At 37.6% G+C, this 21366-nt stretch overlaps 1 protein-coding gene across 4 annotated transcripts in view; it reads left to right on the forward strand.

Annotated features, from left to right (window-relative positions):
* ADD3 (adducin 3) overlaps window positions 1-21366 on the forward strand; it is a 122300-nt gene that overhangs the window by 98251 nt on the left and 2683 nt on the right. For 3 of the 4 annotated variants that reach the window (XM_008144291.3, XM_028149407.2, XM_028149409.2), the window contains 12 exons: window positions 5555-5693; window positions 6896-7047; window positions 7976-8056; window positions 9104-9253; window positions 9730-9873; window positions 9986-10084; window positions 11417-11599; window positions 12178-12435; window positions 13746-13865; window positions 15132-15218; window positions 19180-19303; window positions 20898-20993. In XM_008144291.3, coding sequence (XP_008142513.1) covers window positions 5555-5693; window positions 6896-7047; window positions 7976-8056; window positions 9104-9253; window positions 9730-9873; window positions 9986-10084; window positions 11417-11599; window positions 12178-12435; window positions 13746-13865; window positions 15132-15218; window positions 19180-19303; window positions 20898-20993 — 1633 coding nt within the window. The remainder of the gene's footprint in view (window positions 1-5554; window positions 5694-6895; window positions 7048-7975; window positions 8057-9103; window positions 9254-9729; window positions 9874-9985; window positions 10085-11416; window positions 11600-12177; window positions 12436-13745; window positions 13866-15131; window positions 15219-19179; window positions 19304-20897; window positions 20994-21366) is intronic. The other variant, XM_054728626.1, reaches the window with a different exon arrangement.

The following is a 21366-nucleotide window of genomic DNA, read 5'->3' on the forward strand; positions in this document are numbered from 1 at the left end:
TTTATCAAAATGGTCCTCTTTTTTGTGATTTAAAAATCTTTTACTTTTTCCTAAAAGTTCTGATTTTAGATGCAGAAGCCTTCAGATCTGACATTTCAAATTAATTCTACTTTTGGTTTATAGTATAAAGGAATATGTATGTCTTAAAAGTATACTCGTACCCTACACAAATCTCAAATCTTTGAATCTTTCATGTTTTTTATAAGTTATTTTTATCCATACCTTATAAATTCAAAGTTTACAGGATCACTCCCTCAACATCGACAGAATATGTATAAAATGGTATGAGATTCAGATAAGGCTTTTAAGGCACCCTCTCTCTAACTTAAACATTTTGTTTTTTACCTAGTGATTTTTTTATCATACTTTTTTAGACATGCATTTGATGAGGAAGCTGTCCAAATTATAATATTCTGGGGACAAACCAAGTTTTCAAGTATGATTTTATTTGAGTTGAAGAATTAAATGACTTTTAAAAAATTTATAACATTCAGTGAATATTCACTTCTTACATAAAAAAGATGACTTTCTCCCATTAGATGATGGACGGGCCTAATCACACAGGAGAAATTTCTCATTCAAGTGATAAACTGATAAGACAGTTTTCTAGAGCTTCAGATTCAGTATAATAAACTATGAAATGGATCTTTGCTATCATTAACTCAGTCAAGATTGAGATCACATTCTTTTTTTTTTTCCTTATATCGAGGAAAATAAGAAGAAAACTCTAACTTCCTATTTTATTGATTGAGCACTGAACTAGACACTTAGGGAGACTCTAGGAATGTGAAAGACAGTCCCAGCCATCAGATATTGTGGTATAGTAGAATAGGAAGAATAAATCACAATCATATGGTAGTATATGCAAATGTTAAAAGAATTCAGAACGGGGTGGAAAGAGAAGAAATAAGGAGATCCTTCCTAAATGAGGTGATTAAAAGAGAGACTTCAATAAGAAGGTGGCATTTAAGATGAATGTTGAGTAAAGGGTAATTCATTAGTTAGAGGAACAGTGGAAGCCAGCATTTTCATTTGGTGGAATATTCTGAGCAAGGATAGAAAACTACAAGTTGTGATCAGAGACAATACTTGAACAAACCTCCTAGACTAGACCAGAGCACAAGGTGGTAATGGTAGATACAGACAAAAAATTACATAACATTATAGAGATCCTGGAGTAATAGCAGACTATTAGATTGGTCTAAGTTAGGGGTCAGCCCATTTTCTCATCATTTCCATTTTCAATCTGTTTATCCAATTTTTTTATACATACATACAATGGTTGTTTTGGACCTGGGTTCACCACCACTTATTAGCTGTGTGACATTGAGAAACTCACTTAACTTGATCTTAAGTTTCCTTGTTGGTAAAATGAACCTCATACAGTTGCTGTGACAAGTAACATAAAAACATATAGAACAATATTTAACATATAGTAAGCAAATATTTTTGTGAAAATTGTGTATATAAAGTTATATACAATATTGCTAATTTAAAACATGTTATGCTTTGTGGCAACACTTTGAATATTACAATCATAATTCCTTAAATTGTATTTTGGGTTTTGAAGATCTCAAAGATTCTATCACCCTGATGGCAACCTGGAGTATTCACGTTCATGTATTCATGTAGTCAAGGTGTAATAACCCCCTCTACTTCCTCCTCTCTGCTCTTCTGTATCTGAGATGGAAGCTACAGTTTATGCTGTGGTTTGTATATGTGTTGTTTAATCTTTAAACCTGACTTCAGAAGCCCAGCATGTGACCTTGCTGCCCTGCTCTAGTTTCTCATTCTACTTCGATGGGAGACTTCCTAGATGTAAGAGGGCAAGTACTCCAGGATCATCATAATCTGCTGCTATATAATTTTTTGCTCTGTCATTTCAACCTAATGCTCTAATCTAGCCTAGGAGATTTACTCAGTATTTCTGATCAAAACATGCCTGGTGCCTTATTAGTTGTATTTGGTTTCAGTGATACAACCCATCTGATAAAATTAGGGAAGGATCATGTGTCCACCTGAGAGCCCAGATTGGAATCTTTGTTTCATTATGTATTAGTTGTGCAACCTTGAACAAATCATTGTCTATCTCAGGACTTTGTTGTGAGATTCAACTGATACAGCTCTAAAGGATTATTGTTTTGCTAACATTGAATTTTAGTAGGAATATGATTAATTATCTATCACAAAGATAAGTAAATTATTTTTAAAATTTTAATGCAAGTTTAATAATTTTATTGATAAGCTTTGAAAAATAGCTGAAACAATTTTATATCATTAGTAATTTTACACTATTATAACGCAATTTCTGAATATTTCAGAAATATTTGAAATATTAAAATGAGTTATAAATGTTATGACAAAAAATATTAAATCTTTTGGAATAGAAGAATTCTTATCTATTGAAGCACTGTCAACTATATAAAAAGGCTTGGGAAATTTTATTTACTTTGAAATTTTTCTTGTCCTTTATAGACACTATTCACTAGCTTTAAAGGGGCAAGTCATATTTTTCTCTTAGTTGATTACAGAAGGGCTTATACATTCCCCTGTATGACACCATGGATCATCCCGAAGCTTTAGCATGGTATTCACCATATTGTGGGATATTGTAGTGAAAAAGCATTATCACTAATGAAAAATCCATTTGACCTGAGTGCTTGTCTCTGGCACTTGACAGCTATGTGACCTTGGACAAATTTTTCAAACTTTCTTACTTAGCTTTCTCATCTCACCCAGCAGAAATGTCTCATCAGTTTCACAAATAGTTGTGATTCTCTTTAATTTTAACTTTAAAGCCATTGTAAATCAGCACACTGAGAAGATTGTTTTGATTCATGTTGACTGCTAGAGAATTTAGATAAAATTTGACTCATCTCTATTGAATGCATAGAGTCTTATAGCATGAACTTTGTATCTTAACCTCATTCCTGGCTCTGTCTCACCTCCTTTATACTTATTTCTCATTAGCTTGACTTTTATAATGCACATTTAATTTATTTTTGTATTATTTTAATCTACGGAATCTGCCTTCTGTACTTCCTGGAACAGCATTCAATAAAATAAATAATGCCTACTTTTCAGAGCTATTATAATGTGAATAATTAGTGATATAATAGGTATCCTTAATTTTTTTTCCTTACTGACTCAACATTGGTTACAGCTGCTTTGAACTGAGAAAACTTTAAGTAGAATTTTGTTTTAAAGAGAAGATAACAGTGGGCCCCATAGCTCAGGGGTTAGAGCACTGGTCTTGTAAAGAGAAGATGAAGTTTCAGAAGAGCAGACTGACCCATTGCCAGGTATCCAGAAGTTTTCTGTAGTTTATATAAAGATAAATGAGTATATCTGGAAGATTCTTTTCTTTTCAGCCTTAAACGTGGTAAAATACTCATGTTACTTATCTGTATGAAGGCAACCACATTATAAATAGCTCTATATACAACCACTTTATGTTCATGAGGTCTTAGAAATGTGTGAATGGAGTTTTCTGATAAATGTAATGTGTCTTTGTTGAAGAGATTTTATAGGATAGTTTCTCTGGTTTAAATCATGTATTTAAATGAACTAGATATAGACAATGGAATTAGATATTTATAATTTTTATAATTGTGTTAACGAGTTTCATCTGACAAGCCTTGAATTTGTAAAAGAAAAACCATATTTAACTGGTGTACACTGCTCCATGAACTCAGAATTCAAATATACAGTAGTATATTTGAAATTAATCACTCAAACATCCACCTGCTGTATTAGTGGAAAGTACAGCGCCTTCCTCTTGGAATTTCTACTTTCCCCTAAATTGTCCCAAGAACTTCAGTGACTTATATAGTCCAAAAGGGTTCATTAGTGGCTTCCATATCCAAGATGTGGTGTGCACATCTGTCTGCGTATGTGAAATAGTTATACTAAAGTCTGTTGAGTCCACCATTGCCACTGCTCCTCCCTGCCACATGGTGGTGGTGGTGGTTAAAAATAGTCTTACCCTGTCCAACAGAAGATGCAGGTTCACAACTGACCCAAATGCCTGTGCAGGCCACCATAGCGCATCAGGGAAGGATAACCTCCCTGTCCCTCTTTCTGTGCTAAGCTGTCCCAGGGTGCCCCAGGATTGAGTTTCCAAGATTACAGCTATTAGCACTCGGCTCTTTCAGTGATTGTCACAGATGCTTCTCAGCTGTTGTTCAAAGAGCAACACAAGCATTGCTTCATAGTCTCAGAACCGCATTTTCCCTTCTACTATCGGCTCTTATACCATTTTTTTTTTTTTAAGGGAGAGGGAGAGAGGAAAGAAAAGGCATTCTTTCTGAAAACCTATAAGTTATTCAGCCATACTCTAAGCAAGGCTACATCTAAGTAGGAATTCCAGGGGATCTTATTCCCAACCTGTGAGGAAGGCTACTATCGGTGACTCAGCAGAGATCAACCCTTCTAAGAAATATTTCCCCTGTGATCTCCAGGGTCTTCATACCTACCCCTCTTGGAGGTAGTGATGCCAAAGCAAATGTCTGCCTTCTCCCTCTTAGGTGAAGGGTGTGTGTGTTGGGGCGGGGGGGCGGGGGGGGGCGGCGCGGGAATTGAATTCAGTTTCTGGCAGGACATTCTGCTACACATGTAACCAATCTCAAATGGAAGAGCATGGTTTAGATGATTTATATTGCAAAAGCCTTCATGTTTAAAATGAATAAAAAAGTAGACATGAGCAAGAGAACAAAGATGAATTTAATAAAGTAAGTGTTGATAGGGTATGATAGAAATAACAAAATCAGCTATTTCAAGTAATGTGAAAGATTTGGAGAGATTTCAAATGATCAATTATATTAGCAACTCAAGGGTTACTAAAATAGAGATTTTCCCTTATTGTTCAGGATTTTTATTTATATAAACACTTTCTGCCACACACACATCCCCGTGCCGCCCCCCCCCCCCGACCCCCACCCCAAAAGAAAAGATACAGCAGAACTCCAGAACAGGAACATGCAGTACCCAAAGTTGGAAAAAAGTGTTCTTTCTTTAGCACAATGTTGCAGAAGGGGAGTAATCCGTCCTCAACTCTGCTTACCATTTGCTTCCAGAGTTCATGGCTAAGGCTCTACCATGGAAATCCTAAAATGGAAGCCACGATTTAGTATGACTCAGCGAAGACTTTTGCTGTGAGGGACTCTGTATCAAGAGTCACGTTCCCATTCAAGTAGGACTCTATTCTAACCTGGATAATGAGGCTGCTGGGCAAGGAACAGGTCTCTTTTAGTTATCAGTCCATACTTGATGCTCTGGTTGCTTTTACTATACTTGTCTGTGGTAGATGTTATAATAGCTAATTTTGAGATTAAGAATGCCTAATGGTTTTTTCTTCCCTGAAAGAAAGTTTCTAGCTTCTTCCAGTGTTTTAATTTTATTATTTTGTGTTTTATACTTGTTTTAAAATACTATGGATGAAACCCATTCAAAAGAGAGGTGGAGGGAAAAAGATTAATTATATCAGCAAGTTGTGTTTGGGTGTTCTGCTCCAAGAGAAATGTGTGTGCTCAGTGGTTATTTCTGTGTATTGCAGGCCTTTCGGGAAGACCTGGAATGTCTTATTCAAGAACAGATGAAGAAAGGCCAAAACCCGACTGGATTGCTAGCGTTACAGCAGATTGCAGATTACATCATGGCCAGTTCTTTTTCGGGCTTTACTTCACCTCCCCTCAGTATGTCAGTTTGGAAAGTTTTAAAAAATGATAATTTTGTCTCTACTTTCACACTATATATTTCTAGCAACATATTCTGCTCTGGTTCAGTCCTTAAGTTTAAACATCTAATACTTAGAGTAACAGTGTTAGAATCTCTCACTTTTCATGTCAATCAGGCATTCACTAGACTTTGTGAGGATTACAAACTAGTCAGTAGATGTGGTCTCTGCCCTAGATAAATATATATTTTAGTTGAGGGCACATACCATGAATGCACAGAAGATTAAAACTGTAAGATAACTATAGAGGAAAATTACAAAGCAGTTCATAAGCAATTGTCCAGTGACCCTTAACAAGTCATCATGCTATGAGTTCAGAGTTGGAGTCGATTATTGGCTGAAGTGGACTGAGAAAACTTTAGAGAAAAGAGAGGCCTAAACTACCCAGCTTTAAAGGATGGAGTAATTAGAACTTGGTGTTAAAGAGGGGTTAGGACATTATATTATTAACAGGTTTGTGAAAGCACCAAGTTGGTGAGCTGAACATTCAGGATATCAAGAATTATGGCATTAAGTTCAAGCACTTTACATCTGAGTGAGATGTGTATAGAACTCACTGCAATACCAGGGCAGTTACATCGAGTGCCCGAGGGACTGTCAGGGACAGCTTCACATTAGAGTCAGTGGTGGTACATGGTGTCAAAGGGAATGGAGACTGAGCAAAAATTGAACATAGCAACTGAGTCATTAGAGACCAAGACTAGTTTTTGTTGTTTGGTGAGGACAGGAGCCAGACTACTATTTAAATGTATCCTCTTCCATCTTAAATATTTTTGGTTGAATAAAAGTGAAAGGAGATATCTTAAACGTAGCTTTCTGTTGTGATCTTTTCATCATAAAATTAGCAATAACCTCAGTACTAATAACACTTTCACCAATGGGGTCATAAGACCATTTTCCCCCAGTAGTGTGAGCCTAACTCCCTAACAAGCCACTCCCTAACACATAGATGAAACAGCAAAGAAGATAGCTGATGCATGTTTTTATTCTCAGTGTGTTTCTCTGAAGGAAGATAAGCTAATGAAACATTGTGTGGGCTGAGAAGTTTCAGATCATTATGTACAAGGCTGGACACTGAGACTCAGGCTGCTTCCCGGCAACTAATTCCCAGGTAAGGGGTTACTTGACCTGAATCTCTCTCCATGATCTTTCCTCTTCTAGGTCTCGGCATGGTCACACCTATCAATGATCTTCCTGGGGCAGATACATCCTCCTACGTGAAGGGAGAGAAACTTACTCGTTGTAAACTTGCCAGCCTGTACAGACTTGTCGACTTGTTTGGATGGGCACACCTGGCAAACACATACATCTCAGTGAGTTCTTGGGCTTTCTATTCCTTTGTTTAAAATCCTAACTAGAAGACAACTGTACTCCTCTCACCTTTACTCAGAAGTCCAGTTTTCCGACTTTATTCTCTAAGCCTAGCTTGCTGGATCACAGTCTAATCTGATTTAAAGGGAGAGGCTGCAATTACCCAACTTCTCCATTTACTATCTGTGGAGGTCTTTTAATTCAAACCAGTTGTAGAACCTATACAGGAAGAAATCTTTCTGACAGAATTTTCTCTCTCCATGTTAATTATACCTGAGCATCAGTGACATTAAAAAGGTATTAGGGGTAGGGAAAATAGAAATGGTTAAGGAAGTGTCCTCCCTGGTCTTTATTTTTTAAATATATTTTTCCCACTCACGATCATCTTGTTTTCATGTTGCCACACTTGGTAGCAAGACAATATTTGGAAGCAAAAAAGTATGAAAATATTGTGTGATGGAAATAGCACAGATGTGACATGCAATCTTCTATAACTTCCCTTTCTCCCAGCCATTTCTGTTGCCCTTTCCATCTCCACCTTAATTCCTTCCTAGGAAGAGACTCTGTTCTCCTTCCTTTGCCCATTTTACCTTAATTTCCATGTTGTAAGTCAAGAGTATAGTTATTACCACATTCAATTGAATAATATTGGCATTTGTTATACATGAAGTAGCTGACCCTAAGCAACCTTAGAACCACCAAATTAGGTAAGTTCAGTAAGTGAGAAAATAATGTCAGAATTTTTTAGCAAGTACTTGAGGTTTGAGGGAAGAAAATCATTCAGGAAAAGTTTTATGTTGCACATCTTCAATATCTGCTTTGTTTGTTTTTTTCTCCCCCGAATCTCTTACAATTATTCGTAGTCAGGTTTATATTGCAAAATGTGAACACCTCACAGTAATTCCCTATTTTTTTTTTTCTTTCTCCCAGGTAAGAATAAGTAAGGAGCAAGACCACATTATCCTAATTCCCAGAGGCCTGTCTTTTTCTGAAGCCACAGCCTCCAATTTGGTATAAATTTCATTCCTGTGTTACTTTTTCTGTGCTTCCTTATTTTCTGACAGGTTTTTTAGCTTTTAGTACAGGATGGAACAATAAAAGATATGAATGGAAAAAACATTTATGAGAGAACAGAGAAAAATTTGGCAAGTTATGTTGACTTGTAAGAAAAGCTTTAAGGTTAAAAAAAAATAGGGTAGTTGAAAAGACTAAGAATGAGTTGGTCTTATCAGTTAACCTGTCCATATTTTGAAGGGAATCTTTTAGGTGTTTTTTTTCACTCTGTACTCTGGGAATTGTTTTTAAAAATACACTTGCCTGACTGGTATGGCTCAGTGGTTGAGCATTGATCCTGGAGGTCATGGTTCGATTCTGGTCAGGGCATGCCCAGTTTGCAGGCTTGATTCCCAGTAGGGGACATGCGAGAGGCAGCCAATTGATGATTCTCTCTTATCGTTGATGCTCTATCTCTCTCTCCCTCTCCCTTTCTGTGAAATCAATAAAAAAAATATTTTTTTTTCAATATATACTAGTACTCAGACAGTCAATCTGTATTTCAAAGATATATTTAAACAAAGTTCAGTTGGTATGAAAATCAGGTCTGACCTAGCATTTCAGTTGTCCATGACTGTACTCCTAGCCACAGTCATCGTCCTCCAGAACAGCAGGAATCACATTGGTTCTGGGTGCTGTAGTATTAGCAGATGGAAATTTTCCAGCCAGTTCAGTAAATGCCAGATTTGCCCAGACCTTTGAAGAGCTTAAGTTATTCAGTTTCTTAGAAACTCTATTTCTTGCTAAATACTAAGTTTTGTGGCGGACTACCTGTTTCTGTAAAGTTTTATGGGAAGAAAGCCATACCCATTCTTTTATAGTTGTTCATGCTGCTTTTGTACTACAGCGGCAGAGTTGAGTAGTTGCAACAGAGGCCCACAAAGTCTAAAATATTTACTATCTGACCTTTGACAAAAAAGTTTGCCTTGCCCATGCTTTAACTTGTGGAACACAGGCAAACTTTGATACATGTGTACCAATTCAATGTCTTTCTGATTTTTCCAGGTGAAAGTCAATATAATAGGAGAAGTGGTTGATCAGGGAAGTACTAACTTGAAAATTGACTCTGCAGGATTCAGTCCCCATGCTGCAATCTATTCAACACGTCCTGATGTTAAGTGTGTGATACACATCCATACCCTTGCAACAGCAGCTGTAAGTCACTAAAGGGCCAAAACCAACAATGACTCTAGGAAGTGTATTATTTTCACGGCTTTCCTTATATGATACTCTATTATCGCATTCTTCCAGACCCCACCATTTAAAATTATATTTGAAATAATCCTCTGCATATCCAGAAATAAAAGACCCTTTGGCCCAAATGCTACCATTCTAGGAAACAACTAGAGAGATAGCATTTACATTTTTTAACTAATCAGTTTAATAATTGGGTCATTGAGTTCTTTGCAGTAACGCTTCTTGCATAATAGTTGGCATGGCATTTAAATTGTGTTGTATCCCCCGAGTCCTCATTTTTTTCTGGAAGAAGCAAAAAACTAAAGTGGGAGATGGGTTGGATGGTGAACACACTGACTAGGCCAATGTTTCCTGAGCTGGCTAAAGAATCAGGTTCCTATGAAAATGTAATTAGTAACTGAATATGTTATCTTGGCATGGACCCAATCATCTAGGTATCCTCCATGAAATGTGGAATCCTTCCAATTTCTCAAGAGTCCCTGATCCTGGGAGATGTTGCCTATTACGACTATCAAGGGTCACTTGATGAACAGGAGGAGAGAATTCAACTGCAGAAAGTTCTGGGGCCAAGTTGTAAGGTGTGTAGTAGAGTTTCTATCTAAGGAGCTATTTTTGTTGCTATTGCTGTTGATGAAAACAGTGTGCACTATGCCAGTTATTTAAAGTGATTGCTTTGGAATTCTATTTTAGGTGCTGGTACTCAGAAATCATGGTGTGGTAGCACTTGGAGAAACAGTTGAGGAGGCTTTTCATTATATTTTTAATGTGCAGATAGCCTGTGAGATTCAGGTAGGAATAATTATTCAACACCCCCCTTTTACTTCTTTGCTTTGTTAATTTGCTTGTTGACTTGGGTTTCGTGTTTACTTATTTCTGAAGTCTTACTGGTTGGTGACTTTGTTTTGTTTTGTCTTTTAAGAGAAGTTCTGTCTTCAGTTATCTCTTGAATTAAAAATAAGAGAAAATAAAATTAAAATTCACATATAGACACACAAATCTAAGGGCCTCAAAGATTATTTTCCTCATAATGCTATTTTTTAAGATAATATAATTGCACATTTCTCAACCTCTAATGTTGTAATGCTAATTGAGACACAAAGGCAGCTACCAATCATCAAAGATGTGATGTGTTGTGGCCACTTCTATAAAAAGGGTAAAAGTGGAGATAGAAGTTTTAAGAACTCACGCAGTTTCCAACTATTCCATAGCCTCAGCCTCATTGTTGTAATAAAAGGTTGAATATTTATTAACCAGTTTGTTTTTTTTCTCAGAGAAGCTGAATGTATTTAATGGCTCTAATTTCTCTCTTCAGGAAAATCAAGCAGGTTCCCTTGAAGCAAGTAGTAATAGTCTTAATTTATTGGAAGGGCCACAAAAAAAGGGGGGGGGGCACTTTTTCTACCAACTTAGCTTGTCTTAACCCCGTGGTCGGCAAACTGCAGCTCACGAGCCACATGCGGCTCTTTGGCCCCTTGAGTGTGGCTCTTCCACAAAATACCATGGCCTGGGCGAGTCTATTTTGAAAAAGTGGAATTAGAAGAAGTTTAAGTTTAAAAAATTTGGCTCTCAAAAGAAATTTCAATCGTTGTACTGTTGATATTTGGCTCTGTTGACTAATGAGTTTGCCGACCACTGTCTTAACCAATTCTTTTTTTGCTTTAATATTCCCTCTGCTTCTTCTCAAATGAAGCCGTACAAAACTTAAATAAATTAAGATAATGAACTGACTTCTTCTGCCTAAGTAGCCTTAAATTCAAAGTATAGTGTCTGTATTCCTTTAAAATTACAATTTTCAGTGAAAGTTTTAACTAGATAGCCATGGTAAAACTGCAAGAAAAGAACTTTAAAATTTGGCAGGAGAATTCAGTTTAAGATGAGTTAAATTTAGTATTTTTTTTTTTTTTAATCAGGGAGGATCAGAGTCCTGTCAGGTATCTTTTTCAGATAGATGGAAAGAGATACTGTAGCTGTCTACTTTCATAAATGTGTTGCCTTATTTTTTATGTTAATAGTCTGACAAGTATTAGGTATTTGCTAGATTGAAAGTGTGCCTTTTTAAAAGTAAAATACTCCTTATAGTGTTCACATCTTGTGCCTGTGTGTACTTTGCATTGGTTGCAGGTTCGGGCATTAGCAGGGGCAGGTGGAGTAGACAATCTGGTTGTACTGGATCTTCAGAAGTATAAAGCTTTCACTCACACCATCGCAGTGTCCGGAGGAGGGGGAGTGAACATGGGTTCCCATCAAAAATGGAAGGTTGGCGAGATTGAGTTTGAAGGACTGATGAGGACTCTGGACAATTTGGTAGGTGAAAAGTGGGACATAAACTTGGATTTCATACCTCCCGATTCAAGAGCAGATGGTTCCATCTCCCTTTTGTTTTGGAACTTGCTTCTCACTCCTCCAGGAGGAGAGTTTGACCCTAGGGTGTCATTCAAGTGTAATCTTACCATATTTTTAAGAATTAAACAGTGGAACCTGCTAATGTCATCTTATCTTAGATTTTACCCTCTTTTACTAAGGGTCAGAGGCAGATTGCCTTCAGACCCAGGAATAGAGATTTCAATGAGCACCGTGATTTGGCCTCCAGAAAACCAGCTTATAGCGAGGAAAAATGTTTCTGGTCAGCAGTTTTGAAATTACCTTTGTCAGAAACAGTTGTGTGCTTGGAAATTATATTGTCAGCTGGAATCAGTCTTGACCAGATCTTGAAATTTGCTTAATTTCAACTCTAGTGTAATGTGAGGTTTGGAAGGATGTTTTCCTCTTTATTTGTTTTTCAATAAAGGAGGCTTTTTGAATCATTTGTTTAAAGAATTGGAATGCAGATGCTGTGTTTGGTACAGGTTTGATTGCTTCCCATGTGGCTTTTTCCTCCTTAGGGATATAGGACAGGCTATGCATATAGGCATCCTCTTATTCGAGAGAAGCCTAGGCACAAGAGTGATGTGGAAATCCCAGCAACTGTGACTGCTTTTTCCTTTGAAGACGATACAGTACCACTCTCTCCTCTCAAATACATGGCACAGAAACAGCAGCGTGAGAAAACCAGATGGCTGAATTCACCAAATACTTACATGAAAGTGAATGTGCCTGAGGAGTCTCGGAATGGGGAAACCAGTCCCAGGACCAAAATCACAGTATGCCACTATTTTACATGGTTTGCCTTTACTAAATGTTTTGCCTAGCTGCTCATGAATTGAATGTTCTATGTCAAAAAATATTGGGAAAGTAGAATATGTTATCAATAATTGTATCACTATCATTTATCAGGTATTAACTTTGTGCAAGGCACTTTCCTTACATGAGCTACCTCATTTACTTCTAATATGGAGAGGATGCTATTTCTCTACTCCCCCCTCCCGCCACCCCTACCTACCCCCCACCCCCCAGCTTATAGATGGAAAACTGCATCACTGAGGGGTTAAGTAATCATTTGTAAGTGATTTGAATACAGGCAGTCTGACTTTGAATACAGGCAGTTCTTACCCATTACATGAAACCGCTTTGTAGTTTGTATTGTAACAGTGAATCGAACTATAAAAGTTTCAGGAATTACTGCACAAAGCTACCCTTATGCAGCATCTCATGGATAGAGAAATGGGTTCTCTTATCTTTCTCAGCATTTTGCTTCAGATTTGTTTATAGTTTTAGAGTGACTATCACCGAATATTTCCTATATATTCAGAATTAGTTCATCCTATCATATACATCAGTAACATTTAAAATGGAAATGCCTAGTCATCAAAGTGTTTTTCCCTAGTCTATAAGATTTCCTATCTCCTAGTTGAAGAACATCATTCAACTCATATGTTTCTCGGAATTAATTTTATTGACAGAGACTGATGTCTCGCCATCATTAATCTTGATGAATATTTGCCTTTTTAAGGGATGTATTGTGGGGTAAACAAGAATTGTATAAGGTTCTTCAATCCCTGTGGTTCTATTATTCCATAGATTACTACCAAATTATCACCTTTGTAAAATGCTGGTCAGGGCCTTTGCATTTTCTGTCAGCCAAAAATAAAAATTGAAGTCTGAAAAACTAAATCTTAAAAGGTTCCTTGAGTCCTTTTTGGTGACTTCTTAGCCATCATCAGTTGAAAATTCATTGCAAGTGACAACTCTCTCTGAATGTGAATTAATGTATGATTAAGCTTTATGTCTATGCTTGAAATATTTTCAGCATCATATTTAAAATGCTAAAAGGCAAAAATTTACATAGCAAAAGTGTGTATTCATGTGAATATTTTACAATATTTTTTAAGTGAATGCTGATTGTGAGCCTTTTTCTAACTAGTGTGAGATACACTAATTGACCCCTAAATGCTGCTTAGTGAAATTCTTCAGAATATTGGCAGTATATGCGCTCCCTCCTTGAGTCACTAAACAGAACCTACCATATTTCCTTAACAAAAAGCTTCATGCTAGAAATTTTTCTATTCTTTAGTGGATGAAAGCAGAGGACTCTTCTAAATTTAGCAGTGGAACACCTATCAAAATTGAAGATCCAAATCAGTTTGTTCCTTTAAATACAAACCCGAATGATGTACTAGAAAAGAGAAACAAGGTAAGACATGGTCTTCTGTGCCCAGGTGAGGCATTTTTATGCTGTTTTATGTTTACACTAGAGGCCCGGTGCATGAAATTCATGCATGGGGGGGGGGAGGTGGTGTGTCCCTCAGCCCAGCCTGCTCCCTTTCCAATCTGGGACCCCTTGAGGGATGTCCGACTGCCCTCTCACAATCCAGGACTGCTGGCTCCCAACTGCTCGCCTGCCTGCCTGCCTGATTGCCCCTAACCGCTTCTACCTGCCAGCCTGATCACCCCCTGATCACTCCCCTGCCAGCCTGATCAATGCCTAACTGCTCCCCTGCTGGCCCGAATGCCCCTAACTGCCTTTCCCGGCCTGCCTGGTCACCCCTAACTGCCCTCCCCTGCCAGCCTGGTCACCCTCAACTTCCCTCCCCTGCAGGCCCGGTAACCCCTAACTGCCCTCCCTTGCAAGCCTGGTCACCCCTAACTGCCCTCCCCTGCTGGCCTGGTCTCCCCAGTTGCTCTCCCCTGCAGGCCTGGTTCCCCCCAACTGCCCTCCCCTGCAGGCCTGGTCCCCCCCAACTGCCCTCCTCTACTGGCCCAGTCACCCCTAACTGCCCTCCCTTGCTGGCCTGATCGCCCACAACTACCCTCCCCTGCAGGCCTGGTCCCCCCCAACTGCCCTCCCCTGCAGGCCTGAATCCCCCACAACTGTCCTCCCTTGCAGGCCGGGTCCCTCCCAACTGCCCTCTCCTGCTGGTCTGGTCGCCCACAACTGCCCTCCCCTGCAGGCCATCTTGTGGCAGCCATCTTGTGTTCACATGGGGCCAGCCATCTTTGACCACATGGGGGTGGCCATTTTGTGTGTTGGAGTGATGGTCAATTTGCATATTACTCTTTTATTAGATAGGATCATTAGTGATTGGATCTGATTAATACTAAGCTCAGGGGTTTGAATCCAGAAGAATTTTAAATTTAATTCAGTATAATTTTAGCTTGTACTGAATACTTCCAGCTCTGCGCTAGTCACTGGTGAGGGTTACATGGGGGAGAAGTATGAAACCTATTTCTGCTTTTAAGAGCTGTGGTATTAGTGAAAAATGTAGTTTTTTAACAATATACGACAACAAGAAATCACATGTCAAGAAGGGTGGAGGAGATTAATGTGAGTTGTTAGGATGGTAAAGGGGGGCTTTATGGAGGTGGATGTTAAAGAGGCCCTTTCTCTGGTGTGGTCAGGTAGTAAAGATCATTTGTATAGTTGCCCACCAAAAATTGTTGCTCTTGTTTTTCAATTTAGATTCGAGAACAAAACCGATATGATCTGAAAACAGCAGGACCACAATCTCAGTTACTTGCTGGAATTGTTGTAGATAAGCCTCCATCTGTAAGTTCATGAAGTAGTATGCACTTTGTTTTTCTTCCATCACATTAATGTCTTTGCTTTTTAAAAATGAATATTTATTTTTACTAAAGTTAGTATAAGTACAAGTTAAAAGTCAAGTAATCCATAAGACTTAAAATGACACCTTCAGCCCAGTCAGCGGGGTCAGTGGTTGAGAGTCGACCTATGAACCAGGAAGTCACGGTTCGACTCTGGTCAGGGCACACACCCAGGTTGTGGGCTCAATCCCTAGTGGGGGGCATGCAGGAGGCAACCGGTCAATGATTCTCTCTCATCATTAATGTTTCTCTCTCTCCTTCTCCCTTCCTCTCTGAAATCAATTTTTTTTTAAATCACCTTCATTTTCCAGTTTCCAGGGGCAAGGACTTTCTTCTAGCAGTTACTACCTTCATTTTTCTAAAGAGCACCTTTATTTTGCTTTTCTTAATTTGTCAATTTTAGACTTCAACTTTTTTCATCAAATCTATGTCATCAACTGTAAGAAGTACCATTATTTTATGTATTACTAAAAAAGAAACAACCCTGCCGAAACCGGTTTGGCTCAGTGGATAGAGCATCGGCCTGCAGACTCAAGGGTCCCAGGTTCGATTCCGGTCAAGGGCATGTACCTTGGTTGCGGGCACATCCCCAGTAGGGGGTGTGCAAGAGGCAGCTGATCGATGTTTCTAACTCTCTATCCCTCTCTCTTCCTCTCTGTAAAAAATCAATAAAATATATATATTTTTTAAAAAAAGAAACAACCCTGACAGTTATAAGATTAATCCAATGTCAGAGATGGGGAAATGTACATCTGAGAATCAATGAAAGATGATAGTGACTTCTTTTATGGAAGATGGGGATTTAGCCTGTTTACACAATACTTTCCTTTTCCATTCTCCTAGTGAGGTTATATCACAGTTTTTTTGTTAAATCATCTTTTATTGTTTATATTATTAACCTTTACTGCTGATTCAGATAGTATCCTCTAATTACATTTCCTTTCTTATACAACTTTTCTCCCCTGGTGTTAATAATTACCTTCTTTAATCATTGGCTTAGTATTTTGAGCACACTGGATTAGTTCTTCCCAAACTTTTCAACAGGATTATAGAGTTTCTCTTTATATTATTTTCCATGGAGTCAAAGGTAACAGGTAATCTCTCAGTTCCAGACCCTGTCATTCTGGTCCAGATCTGAACTAATGGCTCTTCAGGCCAGCTGCACAGCTCATCATGAGGATTCCTGTGCATCTCGCCTATGTAGTATCCCGTTTCCTGCATCGTGTGTCTTCAGCTTTCTTGATATACTCCTTTATCACTGAGCACATCCTGTCATAGCTTCCTGAAAAAGGATACATAGGCAGTAACCATCTGAAATCCTGTATTCTATCTTCATGGATATAGAATTTAGTTTAGAAATAACTTTTCCCCAAAATATGAAAAGTATCTGTTGTCCCCTAATTCCATGTTATTGTTGAGAAGTAGGAGAGTATTGTGATTTCATGTACCTTTGTGTAGTTGCTTTTTTTTTTTCTTTTGGACCTATTTTACATCAATGCTTTTCTGAAATTTTATGATGGTATGCTTTGTAGTAGATTTCATTGTATTCTTTGTTCTTAGCATTTAGTAACCCTTTTCAATCTGCAGAGTCATATCCTTCCATTCTGGGACTTTTTTTAAGTTTTCTTCAACAGTTTTTTCCTTCCTACTTCTTTCTTTTTCTGTCAGTATGCACTGTTAGTTGAACCTCTTTTACTGAGCCTCTGTTTTTTTCTTTCCTACTTGCCATCTTTTTATCCTACTTTCTAGAGGGTTTGCTTTGGACTTTATTTTCTAACCCTTCTATTTAATTTTCTGTTTTGATGTGTGTGTTTTTTTAATTTTTAAGACTTCTTATTTCCTGAATGTTTCTTTTTTTTTTCTTTTTTTTTTTAAATAACATCCTGTTCTTTTATGGTTACAGTATTTTTCTCTTGTTGCTCTAGGGAATAAATTTTAAATTTTCTTCAGCTGCCCTTATTTTCTTTGTTTCTTCTGAGTTCTCTTTTTCTTGTTTATCCTGGTCTCCCTCTCGAAGCTTTCCTCAAGTGTCTAGCAATCTGTGGTAGTCTGTTTATTCTTAAGAATGAGGTACTGAGAGCCAGTCAGAAGCTCTGGTGTGTGCAGAGCTTGGGGATGGGTGAGCTTCACTGCAGGATGATTGGACGTGGATCAGGTTGTTTTGCTGGGAAATTCCCAAATGTTAATGTCTGTTCTTTTATCTGGGGCCACTGATTTATTTGGAGAATTCTTTAGTCTCCTGCCAATCTCCCACCAGCGTTCTGGGAGCCCTCGGCTGTGCTTTGTGTCCCCTAATCAGTTGTTCTTAAGCCTAAGCCTCTGATCTTCTGCAGAGATGGGAGAAAGGTAAATGCTTCGTGTGTGGAATAGGAAAAGAGACCTGAGAATCTGCTCCTTCTTCAGACTTTTAACTTGTCCCACTTTTCACTTTTCTTCACCACCACCTTCTGGGGTACCTGATGCCTCTAGTTTCTGAGCCTTTCTACAGGGCAAATGAGCATGCTTCTTATTTTCATCCTTCTTTGCCGGGCTAAGGATCTACTTTCTCAGCTCTGCTACCCACTCTTCCCCCTGCTTTCTTTCCAGTTTCCAAAAGTGTGTTAGCGTTTCTCATCCTCTGTTGTCTCCTCTCTCATTCTTTTCTCTTTAAACGTTTATATCATGTTTGTTGTTGTTCCTTTACTCATTTTAGTGGAGTTTTGGGAAGGATTTTTTTTTTTAATGCATGGGTTCACCCTGGCTGGTGTTGTTCAGTGGGTTGAACATCATCCTTTGCACTGAAATGTTGCTGGTTCAATTCCTGGTTAGGGCACATGCCCAGGTTGCAGGCTCGATCCCTGGTAGGGAGAGTGCAGGAGGCAGCTGATTGTTGTTTTGCTCTCATATCGATGTTTCTCTCTCTCCCTCTCCCTTCTTCTCTCTAAAAATCAATACAAATATATTTTTAAATGCATGAAAAAAATGCATGGGTTCAAATGCAGGTAAAAATCTCATTAATTCCTTCCTAGAGCAAAGACAAATTTATTTTCATAGGAAATTTAAAGAAGTTCTTTTGGTACCATTTCATTTTTTTAATACTATTTTATAAAGGTGTTCTAAAATGCAGCAATTCTTGGTTTTTAAGATACTTTGTAGTTATGTGAAGCTTATTAGAACTTAAGCTTAGTTTTTTGGTTTTTTTTAATTGACCTATATAGGCTTATTGAGGAAACATCACTGGCAATTTTAGTCCATTGGATCAGTAGTCTAAAAGCACTAATCTGATATGAGTATTTTAAACAAAGCATGTTGCTCTATCCTTTCTTTCTTCCTTCCTTCCTTCCTTCCTTCCTTCCTTTCTTTCTTTCTTTCTTTCTTTGTTTTTCTTTTTTTGGTAAGAACTATTTATTAATCTAGACATTAACAAAAGTTTATTTAGAAACTACTCTATACCAGGGACTGGTAATAGAAAAACTCTGTCTCTTAAGAAACAAAGAGACTGACAGTACAGAATAGAAAGCAAGCATATGAAAAGGCTCCTGAGACTTACAATGATGTTTTTCCTGGTAAGTTTCATAAAGTGATATAGATTACAACATGGAGCTGTGTGGCTCACAAGATCTCATCATTCCTTTGAAGTAGGATTTTGCTTTAAATTGGAACCCCATGTAGTCCCTAGCATTGCACCTTGGGCAGAGAACAAAATTACAGACTGTCTGACAAGTGAATTATCTATATGTGAAGTGATTTTCTTCACACCAAAATTTTTAAAAAGCATCTTGCTCTATCATTTCTTATGATTGTTATAAGGTGTCGCAAACATTACATACATTTATATATGTGTGTGAAGTTGTGTATATATTTGCAAATCAATACATAGATATAAGTAGAGCTCTTGGTAACGAGTTGACGTTTTTCTTTGCAAGACCATGCAATTCGAAGATGATGATCTTGCCCCACCAGCTCCTCCCAACCCCTTCAGCCATCTCACAGAAGGAGAACTTGAAGAATATAAGAAGACAATCGAACGTAAACAGCAAGGCCTGGAAGGTTAGTTCATTTTTAAATTAAGCCTAGGATAACCATACTGTTACCAATGAAGCACCTGGAGTTGGATGGCAGTCAATGTTTTTTTGAAATGTTTCTTTGACAATCGATTGTTCTGTCATCTCTCCCAGTCCTGAGTATAGATGAGGCTGAACTTTAAAGAGCTGCCACGGACCATGTATGTTAACATGTAGTAAAAACTGGTTTTCCCCCTCAGAAAATAATCTGATTAGTAGTAAAAAGTCTAAAGTAAAGTGAAATCCCCAGATAAGTAAAGAATTTCTACCTAAAGTAAATGTAGATATGTTAATAGATTTGAAAATTTCAGAGATTGTGACTTTTTTTAAACTTTCAACTTCGATATAATTATAGATTGACAAGTATGTGGCTTTAATGCTTTGTAAAATCTCTATTGTTCCTAGGTATCTCAAGGTGCCAATATTATAATTTCAAAATCAAAATATAAAGCAAACTGCTAGGATTTTGATGTGACTTTTCTTAAGCACATGGGTGCTCTAGGTTGAGTTCTGACTTCAGAATCCTTAAGTAAGGATTATATTTTAGAATTGCTAATGAAAACACCCAGCTAGAATACAAAGTCCCATTTTCTCAAGAATAAGAGATTCTTTAAACCAGGGGTTCTCAATCTTGGGTGGATAAACTTCAAACAGTGCATGAGCAGTCTTAAAAATATATGCTTAATTGTGTATAATATTTGGGGAAAGGGGTTTAAGGTGGGGGACAAGAAGTCTGTTATCTCAACAGAGGGTATGAGCCTATGCTTTAGAGCATCTACAATATACAGTTAAAATTTCACCCAAAGCAAAACAGAACCAGTAGTTAAAGAATTTTTGTCCATGTTAAGTATCAAGTAGGAAGAACTAAGGAACAGTTTTATCTTTGTTTAGTATCTTTGTCACAAAAGGGAGTCATCCTGACTCATTAATGTAATTACACTGAATTCTCTAAGTGGTATTATTGAATTTGTTTGTTCTAATATAACGATGAGAACTTTTTCTGTTTCTGTATTTTGTAAAATGTCCCTCTTTAATCTCTTATTTTTTGAAAGCCTAAAGATGCCAGGTAACAAATGTTACACTCTAGAGCCATCACCTTTATTTATAACTTTATGGTTTCTTCCACATTCATTATGACCTTATGAATTAGCTCACTAATATTGCTCTGACAGGAATCACTAATTGGATATTGTTCAAAAATTCAGTGAAGCATTCTGCCTCATTAAAGTAACATCATTGGTGAGGCCTCATAATTCTTTTCATCTGGCTGCTCAGTATATTTTAGTTTCCTAACACCCTAGAAAAGGCTAATTGCATACGTATTATTTGCCTGGGCTGCCAGTAGCCGTGTTTCCTTGGTAAGCATGTATGTAAAATTACTATTCACAGCCAGAAATTCTAACACATTAACTTCCTCCTAATGCACAATTATTGAGGTATGGAGTAACCGTTAGCATGCGCAGCTCATTGCTGAAGAGTTTCTCATCTCTGTGTATGCAGGCATTCAACTTATGCACTAACCCCTGAAATCTTATGCTTCTTTGTTTTGCATGGCTTTTAACTAAACTCTTATCCAACAGATGCTGAGCAGGAATTACTCTCAGATGACGCTTCATGTGTTTCACAAATTCAGTCTCAAACTCAGTCACCGCAAAATATCCCTGAAAAATTAGAAGGTATTCGATGTAATTTCCCATAGCATTCACTGAGTTAATCTAAAAAGTTTCCTCTTTCATTTAAGTCTCTGTAAGGAAGTTGAACACCTGATTGCAGTAAGTTTGCCATTGATTTTACTTAAAGCTCCCAATTATTTTATATTTTTAGTAAGTGGGGTGCTACTTTTGTTCAGCATTTATATTGACTTACCTTATTTTGCATTTTGGTAACTCATAATTCTTAAGAATTTGTGAAATTAAAATTGGTTTATCATATGTCTTCCAATCAGAAACATGAAACCTTTTCAGTTTTGATTCCCAAACAACCCCAAAATTAAAGAAAAATTTATGTTGCCTTCCTCATTTATATTGACTAGATTTACAGTGAAACTAT

The sequence above is a fragment of the Eptesicus fuscus genome, chromosome 17, assembly GCF_027574615.1.
Source record: "Eptesicus fuscus isolate TK198812 chromosome 17, DD_ASM_mEF_20220401, whole genome shotgun sequence".
Classification (NCBI taxonomy): Eukaryota; Metazoa; Chordata; class Mammalia; order Chiroptera; family Vespertilionidae; genus Eptesicus; species Eptesicus fuscus.